Below are 14917 nucleotides of genomic sequence, written 5' to 3' on the forward strand. Positions count from 1 at the left end.
CTTAAAACTAGCGTAATAGGGTACATATCTACATATATGATATATGTGAAATTAGTAGTTTTATGTAACCAATACGCAAAATAGGTGCTAATTGTTTGTTTAAATCGTAATGTCGATTAGTTTGCCCAAAATCTAAGACGAACAAGCTAGTTCGTCTGCAGAGGCAAGGAAATTCTTCTTCCTCTGACCTTTTAACACAAAGTGTACATGACTTCCACATTGTGTGACTAGTTTGTATGATTGTGACCAGCTAGATTGCACTATTGCTTCTTTACATTGCGTATAAAATGTAAAGAAACGGTTTTGGCTAGTGACTTGCACTAATTTTTGGAACGTAGACCTGCTGTTAAAAACAAGTACTTGGAAGTGTAGAGAGAGATCACAGAATAAATTTAACACAAATTGACCAGACTGGTGGTGCATCACATATTTACGAAGGGATGATCTGCGCCACCAGACCCAATCATGGGCACTTTTGCTGTATTCTTGATCAATTATCCACTATAAACTTCAGACCAAAAGAAAAATGTAGTGTAGACAACCCTTGGAGGACAACTGAAATAAAAAATGCAGTTGTCCCAGCTATGAAAAAGTTTGGCCGGAGAGGTTCTTGACAAAAGAATAACTATGAAAAAGTTTCACATATCACTGTATCAGTTACTTTTCCTACTTTAACAGTTATGTGCCTGACTACAAAATCAAGGTTCTTGGTGTAAACCAGTTCCAGTTTGGTACTTCGAGCCCATTTTTTCATTCTTACTGGCCGTTGATTTCAGACTAGAGTAAGTGTGGACTTATCAAACCCTGCGGGAAGCCAATTTAGTGTGTACTTTGCTTTGCATCACGGATGTGGAACATAAGCTGCACCATAATTCAACTTCAGAACTATACAAACGGCAAACACACAAACAGAACTATAATGCTGCCTACTTATATACAGTAAATTTATCCATCATCATTAGATTCATCAAGTAATCAAAGTAAGAAACCATCATCATAACTAAAACACAAAATAACTCAATAGATATTAAACACTCATCATTGCATTTGAAAGATTTCATAGATATTACCTTTGTCCCAACATAAAATGTTAAGAGCATGCCAGCCAAAACCGGTAATCCTGCACAAAGAATGTATAAATATTAAATGTGTGTGTGAGCGCAAAGACCAGTAATCCTGCACAAAGAACATATAAATACTAAATGTGTGCGCGCGCACAGACATATCACTGGGATCTTAAGGATATATAAAAGCAAAAAGAAAATAATGGAAGAAAAATTTTGAATTACCTTCTCTGCTTAGGAATTGAGAAACCAACCAACTAATCCCAGATGGTCCAATAACAAAACCAACAAGGTTCGCAACCTACATAGAAGAGAAAGGTCGTCTTAGATTTAAATTAAAAAATATCTTGTGCAAAAAAATTCATAAAATACAACGATTAGCATTTTAAATGTCATCATATCATTTAATCATGTTGAAAATCTGTGCAAATGGTTCTGTACTTCTAGTCTCACTTTTAAACTCAAAGCATGACAGACAAAGAAGACGTTGAAAATCTGTCGAAGACCACATTTTGTTTTCTCGCAGAGCAGTAACACAATAGATTCAATTCTTATTAACCCACTACAACATATTTGATATATATATAGGAGGATTTTCAGGTACGGACCACGATAGCTGTGCACTCCACACCTGTCGGAGCTCCATCAGCGACCCACGGCGGCCGGAATCGCGAAATCGCCGGAATCTGCCCAAAAACTTGATTTTTGCAAATTCCGGCCACCGTGGGTCGCCGATGGAGCTCCGAACGGCACAGACGGGATCGCTAGGAGGTGGGGAGTGCGGCTATGCTAGTCCTCCGCGCCGTTGCAGCCTGCCATCGCTGGAATCAAAACGTCCGCACCTGAAACAGCCTGATATAGGAGAATTTTCAGGTGCGGACGTCCCGATTCCGGTGACAACAGACCCAATTCCCGCAACGGCGCACTACCCAGCACAGCCGCACTACCCACCTCCCGGCAATCCTGTCTGTGCCGGCCGGAGCTCGATCGGCGACCCAATGCGGCCGGAATCAGTAAAAAACAAGTTTCTGGGCAGATTCCGGCGATTTCGCGATTCCGGCCGCCGATGGGGTTCTAACCGGCACAGACGGGACCACCGAGAGGTGGGGAGTGCGGCTGTCGTGGTCCGCCCCGCCGTTGCAGCCTGCCGTCGCCGGAATCAGCAAATCTGTACCTTACGTAAGGTACGGATGTCCGCACCTGAAAATTCTCCTATATATAAATATATAATGGCATCGCTGCCCTTCAGTTATTCTGATTATGATCCAACACAGGAAAGGTATTCACTATTCAGTTTGCAGCATGTCATAGTTTTAATAGACACTATTTCTTTTGACTTCAAGTGAGAACCTAGTATAATCAAGACATATTGTTTATGGGTTTTCTTTTTTCCTGAATTTAATTTATTATCTGATATAACTTCAAAGTCTTAGAAAATATACTATACGTTAATTGTACATATAGAACAGACCATGAGGCAAGTGATTGTGATAGCCCCAGCAGCCGCACTAAATTCACGAACAATAAACTCCCCAAGAGCAGTATTTGCCTGAACAAAAATATAAGAAGATTATAATTGTAATGCTCTAGACAAAAAGGAACAAAATATCAGATATCAAACTGATGGTATTGAACTCATTATGCATTATCTGACTTTGTATACCAGTGAAAAACTTTGAAATATTATCCCACTGATAAGATTGAATTCAGTAAAATACAAGTTTTTCGAACTATAACACCAAGAGCTCAATCCTGGTAAGATTTGGTACTGTTTGAATATTTATAACTGCTCTACTTATTGCAAACCCAGCTCAATGAGCTCCTACAGACCAAAAAAAAAAACTTTTTTGTCAGATTATGAACACTGCTTAACAGGACATTTTGTTTCTTGCATGGACTGTAAATGTTACATATACAGTAGTACATGCTTGCGAACATTTTATTAAACAGAGATTTTGAATTGACTTTGAAAGAAAAGAAGATAACTTTCTGTCTGTTCATGATCGCAGTCACATTAACTGAAGCATTTGATGAGCTCTATTACTCTGAAGCCAATGTATAATTAAATTACAAACAAGTTGCCATTACTCTGAAGGCCAAACCTATAATGGCTACAGAATTTGATATCGGTTGCCCCCTTAGAATCCAAAAAAGTGGAGACTATGACCAAACAAGCATTATGGGATTTAAATACATTCCAATAGCTTATAATTCTCTATTGCCAAAATCATTAATCCCAAGCCATGGAAGAAGCTAATTTGCAAGAACTGACACTTGAAACCTCTCAACTTCTACAACAATGACAGCAGCAACCAAGAAACATTGGTGCATCATTCAAGAGATCAAGGATGAAGGCCTCAACCTTGATTGCAGGTGACACATACCTTCATGATCATATCAAACTTGTTGGAGATGACAGATTGATGAGGTTCATGGTATTAGTTCCTATGTTGTGGTCTTACTCTCAGCTCTAAACAGTACTTTTTAGGCTTTGGTTTAATGGAAAACTGATAGAAATGACAAAGAAAATAGGGAATTTTACATTCTAAAGGTGTAGAGTGTGGTTTGAACTTACGAGGGTACTAATTTAATTAACCCTGCATACATTGGAATGATCCTTTGCATTATTATAAATACAGGAAGAAGGACATCACCTGAAATGCATTTGCTGCGGATTTGAAGATTATTTCCGGAATAAAGAATAAGCATGTTAACCATGCCCATGAAAGAAGCTTCCTAATGCCAATGAAAGAGGAAGAGTAAGATACAAATTTCAACAATGTTTGTGCTCCCATATTGCTGGAAACTGAAATGTTATAAGCAATAAAATCAAAACAATGCAGCTAGAATTACCACTCTAAATCATGCCAAATGGCAACGAACGTGAATACGACCCACACATTGAGAAGCTTTCTCCGAGAACCACCAAGAGGAATGTACAAATACCTAACACCGCAGTCATTATTCAAACAAACATGTCAGAATTACAAACACGACTCACAAATTAACTTCAAAGCATAACAGTTCAATGTTTAACCTCACAAGCCATTTGTTGTAGGAAGCATGCCAGTTCTTCCAAAAGCTTTCAAGGTTATAGCAATTGTTTACACACTTCGGCATATTCTCAGGGACCTCGATGCCACAAATCTAAGATAAACGGATCCAATAGTAAGTGTGTACCCAATGCACAACAGTGATTGCTAAAACCATGATATACTTGTATACTCAATAAATATTTTAGAATTCTCAAATAATACATACTCAATGCACATAATATCTGTGTGTGTGTGTGTGTGTGCGTGCAAACCACCATGTTAGAAACTGAAAGTAAATTAAAGTAACATATACACACCAGTGACCAGAACCGGAAATAGCGCCATATCAGAAAAAACTTTAGCCACATAAAGATTAAAACCTGCACCATCAGAAGAAAGTAAATAACATGAGCTGAAAACAAAAACACGAACATAAAAAAATTAAGAAAAAAGAGCCACCCACCAAGTAGAATGGAAACTGAAACATAGTAAATGAAAATAGTCAAACAGTACTAATTACAGTGAAAACACAGTAGCACTTAGTTAGCAAATAAAGTCCATTACATCCAAGAGGAATTACATTGGTTTCTGATAAGTAAGTCTTTTTTTTTTCTAACAAAGGATTATTAAGGATCGTTATATCTACTATTTTTTTCAACATTATTTATGATATCTATAATCAGCAGCTATCTAAATATGTTTTTGGATAGGATGTTGTGAATATTTTGGATTGGATGTTAATAGTTCATGCTAACTATTATGGATGCCATTGTACTGCACAAACAAATAAAAACTAATGGTCCACTTAAAGTTATGATAATTTGACATATTAAAACTCCAATCAGGAATGACCTTGATAACGTAAAAATATCTCTTACCCCATATCCAATAATAAACACATCTACGGGATATAATTGTTTCCACATGCCGCTGATAAGTACAAAAAAAGGTTTGAATTAATTCAAGCATACACAAATTAAACATAAATGTATGGCAAGTTGGCTACACATACATATTTGATCATATATCTACACATATAGGGGTTCTCTACTGAGGACTCTGAAGTGAGAACTTTGACATCAACGGGGGATGAACAATCCAAGTTTTAGTTGAAATATTATTTCTGCGACACACATCTCATCCAACCGTTGATTCTAAACTCCTCCCTTTAAAGGTCCTCATTAGAGCCCCAATCTAAATAGATATATACATATGAAATACATAATCTATGGTGCACCTTTTAACTTTTAAGACATTCACCTGATTGCAAAGGCATTGTAGTAAAAGAGATGTGTCATTAGTTCCATCAGAAGAAGACTGAACAGCCAACGGAAACCGTACCAAGTAGTGTCTTTAACTGAGTAGTTATTTTGAGGAATTTCTAGCTGAAAGAAAACTAGAATGAGGTTAATTGATGAGAACTTCGCTATAACATACTAGGAAAAAATAGCATTTCCAGGGGACTGTAAATCTAAAAAGAAAATCCACTATTTCAAATAATATGAAGAATCATGTACTTAGAAAAGTTGGCAAGCTGCTGAGGCAAGAGTTACTCGGGAATAGATTTCAACACTAGCAAGAATGTATCAGCAGTTAACTCCAATGAAAACATAAACCAGAATGCAATATATCATGCTTCACACCGGTGCTTTGGGGAAAATAAAATTAAGTCAACCAAAAATTGTTCTGAAACTGAAACATCGGCATATTCAACCTAACATATCTGTAATTCATTTATGAAACGCCCTGACTGCAATCAACATAACCAGTCACTGATGATCAAGGAAGAAAACAAGAAATTTTCTACATCAGTAGTGTCGAACCTGCGATGCGAAAGCATTGAAGCTTACAATTGGCCCAGCAAGATAAAGAGGTGCATATGCCAAATAAGAAAGGTATGTGATAAAGGCAAACTTGTCACTCTGGACACCGCTCTCCTAAACAGAATGAACGCATTCAGAATCAACATAAAAAAATATAAGAAACCTTGAGATGAAAGTTACAGGCCTCCACATTAATATGGACTGTACCCAACTATAACCTTGCTAACCTGTAAAATATGGTAGCATGTTTTCCCAGCTCTACAGATATTGCAACGCTGAATATGTTTCTGCAATCACCAACTAAAAATTATCAGCAATTAGTACATTAGAACTATACATCCATATAGAAATTTAAAAGCTAACAAGTCTTTCTGCATGACCTCAAAATCACCATGATTAAAAAAAATATATCATAATATATATGTATATAATATATGTATTTTTATGGTTAATAATCACCAAAAAACTCTATGCTATCACGATTTATGCTAAATCAGAGGGGAACAATGGGTACATGAATAAGTAATTCATCTCAGAGATTGTACAGTAATACTAGATATATAATCATTGTAATTGGCAAGCATGTGAAAGACACGAGAAAGAAAAGTAGAATGTTTAAATATGAGCACTGCAAACTCAGGCTGTACGTCAAAGCCAATGAACGAACCCTATACCTTAGAAAATGCTGCAAAGTACCAGGACATTGGTACAAATGGGGCTGGATTAAAACCCACTTCCTCCCCCCTCAAGTTTATGGAACTTCAATTTTATACACTAATATTTGAGGTAATTTGTTTTAATGGACATTGAGCGAATGTGCTGTTTTGTATTTGAGGTAATATTAATAAGTAGCAAAACTATGAAACTTAGCTACCTCCCCCAGTCCCCCTTCACCAACACACCTGCTTAACACCACGTACAAACTTGTGACCAGACTGGCCTATAATAAGACTAATTTCCAGTGTTATTGAATCTTCTGTTTTGTTTATGGCCTTATAAAGTATATTCCCAACTATAAAATGCTGCCAGTTCTATCTTTTACAACTCCCCAGTTTTTTTGGGAAACGAGAACAGAAAAGCCACCTGAACCAAATGATTATTATTTCCGCTTAGAAACACCTCTTCAAGTACCGTACTTTCACTTCTGTTGAGTTATGGTTTTTCAAACCCCAATTCACTTTTTCCCCACTAGAACCAATGTATTGAGAAAAAACAGTTATTGATCCCATCAAACTCTCATCTGCAACCACAGTCGATACTTATGGATACAACTTTTCCAGGACATATATCTTTCTGGGCCGACAAATTCATTTTATAATTCGTCCGTGTCACTATGTTACTTAAAAGAAACTTTCTGTGGCAGAGAAATGCATCTCCTGAAAACATTGTATCAAGCGGTACAACGTACAAGTAGCCACAGTGACCGAACAGTAGTTGCAGGAGGTAGCAAGTGGTCCCACAAAATACATTCCACTGATTCCAGTGAAACGGGACAGCAAAGAAAACAAAAATATACCTCATGGTCGAAACGAGAATCTTGATGAGCCCAATGGTAATCATAGCCAAAGCTTACCATGCGCAAAACAACTGTCACAGACAAGAAAGGACCCATATAAGGATTACATTTGATATACACTTAGACACCAATGAGGATGCAACATGTGTCATTGTATAGTGAAACCCTTCCTCTGTTCTTTGTATTTTCGTTCTCTTCTTTGATCTGCTAGGGCTCATATCCTGTTTGCTTAATTTCAACTTTTTGAACTACTTTACCAACACAGGTACTAAATTGGATATCAGTATAAATTTTGCAGATGTGCATTTGTCTTATAAACTTGTAATTCCATTGCTCAAGTCATTCTCAACTACAAGTGGACCATCTGGGACTATCTGACACACTGTTACAGCAATCAAACCACACAAGTTTAGAACGGAGATTGTTCCAAAAAGTAATCTGATAAAACCTATATCCTAAGATTATTGTGCCATCTAAGAAACGCTTCGCTGAACAGTGAATATGCTAGTTTTCATTGGTACAGAATTGGTTACCAAACGAAGTGGTAAGGAGTACTTAACTATCACATGACCAACTTAAGGAAAGCTCAACTTCAATACATGAGAGAAAAACTCACATGTACCCAGCAAGCAAATTGCTCCCAAAAAAATAAAGGTAGGTGGGTGGGTCCAGCCAAGAGTAGGCTAGGATAGAAACTGATGTCAAAATTTATAATTTCATTCCATGCATTATCTTTTTTTTTTTTGTCTATCAAAAACTTATCCACTTTATGCTTACATGTAAGAGATTTCCATATGAAATGAGAAGTACATAAACTGAGGTCTAAAATACACACTGCATATTAATTTATAAGCAAGAAAATAGAAATGAAATTTTCCAAATCAATTATAAGGTTAGCAGGATACCAAAGTTGAAGCAAATTTGCCATCTAAAGGTGCCCCGAAAGTTGTCCAAAACTGCCCAGTGCGTCCTATTTGAAACCAATAAGCAGAACATGTAAGCAGACATATGACGTCCTCAAAAACACAAATTATATCTTCTTCTTTCTGTTTTCTTCTTTTGAAATACTACCTTTTACAACTCAACTCCACAAAGTTTTTAAAATTAGCCAAGAAAATAAAATTAATAACCTAGCCAACAAAACTCACCCGAATGAGGAGAATGAGTATCCTTCATAAATACGATTGCAGAGAAGAAAGAATACGTTGAAACTCCAGAATACAAAAGAGAAGTACTTCGTTCGAGCAAGTATCTGCAGATAAAAGAAGGCCAGGAATATATAGTGAAACTCAACATAAACCCAACTTCAAAAAAGTTAATCACCGCACACAAATGTTACAATTTTTTTTTGATTGTATGTTACTGTCGAAATTATACCAGTTGACAGACGATGATTGTACGGAACAAACATCGAAAACACATATAGCACTCTCACAATCAAAGACATGTCCAATTCGCAATTGCATAAGTTTCACCTCCAAATGTCAAAAAGAGTTTGATAGTGTACATGGCAATCAACAGCTGAGCCAATAATACATATAAATATCAACTTTACAGGAAATTACATTTGCCTTTGACAAGTTTTGTCTGTCTTCAGAGCACATGCTTTTGCTAATGTTTGTATAAAATTAAATTCAGAAAAAAATCAAAGGTGCAAGTAATAATAAAACAACAGAAAAAGAATCTTAATTTTTAAAAAGATAATGAGAAAAGCAAAAAAAAAATGAAAAGTAGTCCAAATTTAGTTGAACGCACCTTCACCAAAAGATAATTCGCTGAAGCGATTGAAAGGATAAATATGATGCTTCCAGAAACAAAATACAAAATGTCAGATAAATTCCACCTCCTAAGGAGTATAACATCCAAGTAGTATTCAAAACGTAAAACATACCAGGCTCCATGCAGATACAAGAGGTATGCGAAGGAAATCAGAAGCCAAACAACGGACATCCCTCTGGCTTTCAAATGAAAATATGCCCTCGACAACTGAGCAATTCCCGTAAATAGAGCGAAAACAAAGGTAAGAACAGGTAGATTTCCTCGAAAGTTTCTCCATTGAACATCAGACACATCCTAGAAAATAAAAATAGGCACTGTATCAGAAACAAATAATATTCTTATGTGTTTTCACTTGACGTTCGACATGTTACAGTTACACAGTAGATAAACACATGAAGATGCCACACTTAAAACCTCACCCTGCATTATTATTACGTCATGGTTTTTCCTAATAAAAGAACCATTGAATTTCTAATTTAATTTAAAAGATAAAATTGAGAGAGAGAGAGAGAGAGAGAGAGGGAGGGAGTACATTGAGGGATTGAGGTGTGAGCCAACCAGGACGCAATCCGAAGAGTTTAGCATAATGATCTGGAGCATGAGCAAAATGTCAGTAATAAACGAAAATTGAAACAAAAATTGAAAAAGAGGGGAAGGTAATGTTACCGCGAGAGAGCTGAAGGGATCGATGGATGATGAAGGCGTAGAAAGCAACGGCGTAGAGAACAAGAAATGGCAATTCCCTCATCTTCCACCTATTGCCGCGTTTCAAATCCATAGAGATCTCTCTCTCAATGAAGTAAGGCGGCTCTCAATTAACGAGTTCTTCGCAGGCCTCAAGAGTCTTAGGCTCTGCAGTCTTCACCACCTATGTCTCTCTCTCTCTCTCTCTGAATTCTTCACAGGCCTCATCTGTGACTGGCGCAGAAAGAGTGGAGTTGGTAGACTGCAGAAATAATGAAAAGCAGTGAAGAGAGTTTGGCTATTTTGGGGAAGAAAATGAGGGTTTGATTCCCCAAAGCCGAGTGCAGTAAAACGGGGAGCTTTTTCCCTCCGCCCACAGATGATTTTACCTGTCTTTGTTAACGGCGCGTTCCCACACGCGGGAACAGAATCCGTCAAAATAAAAGAACACATATCTCTGCCGTAGTACGGGGTCGGCTATATATATTTGCCTGTGTACCAGATCGGATCTCTCGCTAAGCCTCATTATTTAGCATGCCGATCTGATAAGTTCACAAGCCCCACAAGCCCCACAAGCCCGACGGGCTTTTATCCGGCCCAGCCTATAAGAAAGCCCAACAAAACTTATTTCCGTGAGTAGAGGGCAGAGCTTAATTTAGAGGTGTGAAACCCGGCCCGGGCCACCAAAGACAAAGTCCACCAAGTAATAAAATATCATACATGCATATTCTATTAGGTTTAGAATAAAACTATCTCATTATGATATGAAGGAAACTTCTCGGGATCAATCGACACCAATCGATGTCATCAGTATATATATTAAGTGACCTTGTAAAAATTTCATCCAATTCGGACCTCGTCTGACAGTCAGAATTTCTGGTAAATCGAAAATATCACTAATATACGCTAAAGGAGAACCTATTACCAATATGCGAACACCGAAAGTCGTTTGCATATCTAAAATCACCTAATTTTTATCACCAATCGTGCGCGGTCGCACCAAGGAAACTTATTTGGAAAAGCCTCATTCAATGGGGTTTTAATGTGTCAAAATGCCTTTTTTTTGTTGACTGTAGGGACAAATAGTCAAAACATGTCCAAAATGGACAAAAAATTTATGGGGTTACTAAATATATATATATCAATCACATATGCTGGTGTCGATCGACCGTATTTCGAATTGGAGTTATCGATTACCGAAGTGTTCATTAATGTATCATAACTTTTATATTAGGTTTAAAATAAAACTATTGCATTATGAAGCGACTATATGAAGGAAACTTCTCAGGATCGATTGACATCAGTTGATGTGATCAGTATATATATGTAGTGACCCTATAAAAATTTCATCTGATCCAAACCTCATTTCACTCTTGGAATTTTCGGTAAACCAAAAACACCACTAATATTTGTGAAAATACCTAACTCGGGCCAGCCCGGGCCAAGCCCTATCTATGGCCACAAAATTTGTCGGGTCTCTGTCACTCCCAATGTTTTGATAGGGTGATTTGGGAGACAAATTTGATACTAAAGCTTTGGTCATTTCCCATTTCCGCTATAATATATCTGTTGTTGTGAAGAACTGGTTTTTTTATAGATGTGCTTAGTCTTCGTAGTAGTTGAACTAAAGTACTTGGTCATATTCTAAATATATTCTATGTATGAATAAGATCCACATCTTAAAGATGGGGCTGGGACTTCATGTATAAATAGGAACACCTATTCTAAATAATAATAATAAAATTGGGATTTTCGCAAAGGCCACTCTGAGCATGGTTATTTAGAACACGTTATTAGCACGAACTTCTAGCCTTGAGCTTGGTTTCAAGCTAGGGAACCCTAGCACCGCGGCACTACCGCCACGCCAACGCCAACGATCAAGGCTACATCTGGCCCCCTCCACCGCAGTAATAGCTCTTACTGCACCACCTATGTGACGATCATAACTTTAGTTAAGACATGTTAGTGATTGGTTTTGTTTATGTGTGCTTTATCGGCTTGACTAATTCTAGTGTTATATATTGTATTTTACATTTTTTAATTAAAATTTTAATTTGTTTTTCTTCTTTTATAGTTTTATATTTAAATCGTACTTAACTAATCCTTGTGCGGGAGAACCCAGCAAGAATGAAAAGCATGTGCCTCCCCTTTCAGTTCACTAAATTGGGCCGGCCTCTCCTTCTTCTTCTTCTTCTTCTTCTTCTTCTTCTTCTTCTTCTTCTTCTTCTTCTTCTTCTTCTTCTTCTTCTTCTTCTTCTTCTTCTTCTTCTTCTTCCACTGATCTCATACTTAGCTTCTGTTTGAAAGCTCAACACTCAATTACATGCCCAAAGGCTAGACCATTGCAATAATTCCAAAGATGTTAAATTCGTTGCGCAACTCTCTTGTCCAATTCAGATGTCTTTAGTAAGTATAATTCTATCATCTCCTCGAACTCACTTGTATTGGTGTCTATCATACCCCGAGACCATTTCTGGTCCCGAAATGCAGAAGTAATCGTCGTAGTCCTAAGTTAGTACCAATCGATACGGGATCCTACGCATCGACATCGCCAACTCACGACTACAAGGCTATGGGGATAAGTAAATAATAACAAATTTTGGTTGAAAATAAATGAAGCTTAATTTATTGAATAAATACGAATAAGCGGAAGGTAGTAACATTGTCCTCCGTGTCATACCAACACATAGGTGACTATATGGTTGCCCATACAATGCCTCAAATGGTGCTATGCCAATGCTACTATGGTAGCTATTATTATAAGCGTACTTGGCCAGTGACAAACATCCCTCCCACTTGTCGCCGAAATCAAGTACTCATGCCCGAAGCATGTCCTCAAGAGTCTGAATGGTGCGCTCTAACTGACCATCTGTCTGAGGATGATAAGCTAAACTCGGATGTGACTCAGTGACAAACTCCATCTGCAGCGCTCACCAAAGTCTGGAGAGCGAGGATTGCGATCTGAGACTATAGTCTTCGAAACTCCACGAATTCTGACTACCATGTATGTGTACAACTTGGTGGAATACGACGCTGTGAACTCATCTTAACAGAGATGACATGACTTGGTCAATCCATCAATGATCACCTAAATTTCATCATAACCTCTAATCGATCGAGGTAGACCGGTGAGGAAGTCCATGGTAATGTGTTCCCATTTCCACTACGACATAGGGAACTAGTGTACCAATCCGACTGGGTGCCAATTTTATGCTTTGACTTGCTGGCAGACTACGCATCATGCTTCATACTCACCAATGTCACACTTTTGATACCTTTTTACCAAAACTAACGTCACATGTCCTGGTACATTCTCTTACCTCCAGGATGGATGGTGAAACTAGTACGTTGAGATTCTTCTGTTACTAGATTCTTGGCATAGTCACTGTTAGGCACAACGATACGGCTTTTGTACCTGACTAAACCATCATTTCCAGCCTCATACGTGTCAACTCGCGCTCGAAATAAATGCGTGTTGAGATCTACCCACTGGCTTTGCCCAATGAGTTGCAACAACTGGGGTTTAACTGTCACGCTAGTGATAAACCAAAGGAATCTCCAAATCTTCAAAGTGAATGCAACGGTTCCCGTCTCTAGGTCGTGAGTAGGATAATTATTTTCATGGTTCTTGAGTTGTCTAGAACCATAGGCAACAACTTGGAAAATCTACATGAGCACACACCCCAAACCAACTTGGATGCATCAGTGTACACTTGGTACAGATCGACACTGGTTGGAAGTATGAGGATATGGGTGGTGGTTAAGTGAATGTTCAACTCTAGAAAAACATTCTCACATTTGTTGCTCAATTTGAATTTCACACCCTACGTTGTGAGGCCAGTCAATGGAGCTGCTAACTTAACCAGCTAGACTAAGGAAACTTCAAATGTCAGTCACATTACGAGGTTGTTCCCAATCAAGGACTGCCTCGAACTTTGCGAGGTCAACTGACAATCTTGACCTTGATATTACTGTCCGAGGAATTTGACCTCCGTGAGCCAAAACTCACATTTTGACATATTAGCATACAATCCTGGCGTCATAACAACTCGAACGTCGATAACAGGGTAATCTCAAGATGATTGACAATGCATGGAGCTCTATCGGTTGTCTCAGCCATCACTCCAAGGCGTAACGGTCCACTACTCTCGACGAAAATGCTTCATGTACTTGCAAGGCTAAGAGTAGGTCTACTATATTACTCCTCGAGCATGTTGTTAAATGGTCTTCAGCTGAGTAAACCTCATCTCCTAAGACCAAGGTTTGAACATGTGTAAGCGTCATTCATAAGGCCCACTCGAGAGTCTTGTGCGAATGAGAAGGTCGCTGAAAGTCGTCACGATGAAATCATTAGAAAGACTCGATCTTCGTGATGCCTAAGGAATTCATACTTCATTGAAGAGTGACGTATAACGTCATGTCGTCTATCGACTAGGATGGTTATGTTAAAACTCTTAATAATGATATGTTGGCTGAAGTCATTCTAAGACTCTTGTGCTTTCTCAAACTCGTTAGGAAGTCAAGAAGTCGGAGTTCTCGAATGGCAAAACATCAAATCGTCAAGACGACTCTCACCCGAGAAACACGAATAGGGAGTAGAAGGTATGAGAGTCTTTAAAAAGAAGACAAGTTACAATTTGAAAAATGATATAATAAGGGAAAAGTCTCCCACATCAAATTTCAGGACAATGAGATCTTGAGATCAACAAGATCTTCAGATTAATGATGAAACGAAGATGGAATATAGTTATTCAGATTACAAAGTCGAAAGTCTAGGTGTGGTTGAAGGGGTTACACGATCGAGGTCATAAACCTCGGTGTAGTGACAAAACTTGATGATCGATTAACTTATGCTAGGAAATGCATTAGATGCACTAAATACTTGGGCTCGCATAGCGCAACCCAATCAAGTTAGGAAAGAAGCGCTCAGAGATTAACTCGGCAAACTGCGCCCTGGATCACTAACATCTCTCAGGTAGTGATGGTGTCATGACAGTTGGTTCCTCGTCGGATGTT

General features: G+C 38.1%; 2 protein-coding genes across 4 annotated transcripts in view; one reads left to right on the forward strand and one right to left on the reverse strand.

The window, feature by feature from the left end:
* Positions 1 to 10184, reverse strand: part of LOC126801498 (membrane-bound O-acyltransferase gup1) — a 178711-nt gene extending 168527 nt beyond the window's left edge. The window contains exons 1-19 of one of the 2 annotated variants that reach the window (XM_050528866.1): positions 9884 to 10184; positions 9750 to 9808; positions 9330 to 9511; positions 9194 to 9242; positions 8587 to 8690; positions 8344 to 8408; positions 7439 to 7509; positions 6150 to 6209; positions 5923 to 6036; positions 5360 to 5484; positions 4978 to 5029; positions 4417 to 4479; positions 4102 to 4211; positions 3918 to 4010; positions 3719 to 3800; positions 2536 to 2613; positions 1290 to 1365; positions 1071 to 1120; positions 785 to 861 (exon numbers count right to left, since the gene is read on the reverse strand). In XM_050528866.1, the coding sequence (XP_050384823.1) occupies positions 820 to 861; positions 1071 to 1120; positions 1290 to 1365; positions 2536 to 2613; positions 3719 to 3800; positions 3918 to 4010; positions 4102 to 4211; positions 4417 to 4479; positions 4978 to 5029; positions 5360 to 5484; positions 5923 to 6036; positions 6150 to 6209; positions 7439 to 7509; positions 8344 to 8408; positions 8587 to 8690; positions 9194 to 9242; positions 9330 to 9511; positions 9750 to 9808; positions 9884 to 9995 (1587 nt within the window). In that variant the 5' untranslated portion in view covers positions 9996 to 10184 and the 3' untranslated portion in view covers positions 785 to 819. Of the gene's footprint in view, positions 1 to 532; positions 862 to 1070; positions 1121 to 1289; positions 1366 to 2535; positions 2614 to 3718; positions 3801 to 3917; positions 4011 to 4101; positions 4212 to 4416; positions 4480 to 4977; positions 5030 to 5359; positions 5485 to 5922; positions 6037 to 6149; positions 6210 to 7438; positions 7510 to 8343; positions 8409 to 8586; positions 8691 to 9193; positions 9243 to 9329; positions 9512 to 9749; positions 9809 to 9883 lie in introns of those variants that run through there. The other variant, XM_050528865.1, reaches the window with a different exon arrangement.
* The window catches only part of LOC126801503 (diphosphomevalonate decarboxylase 2), a 191966-nt gene that overhangs the window by 67665 nt on the left and 109384 nt on the right, over positions 1 to 14917 (forward strand). The window lies entirely within an intron of this gene.

Source organism: Argentina anserina, chromosome 7 (assembly GCF_933775445.1).
Source record: "Argentina anserina chromosome 7, drPotAnse1.1, whole genome shotgun sequence".
NCBI lineage: Eukaryota > Viridiplantae > Streptophyta > Magnoliopsida > Rosales > Rosaceae > Argentina > Argentina anserina.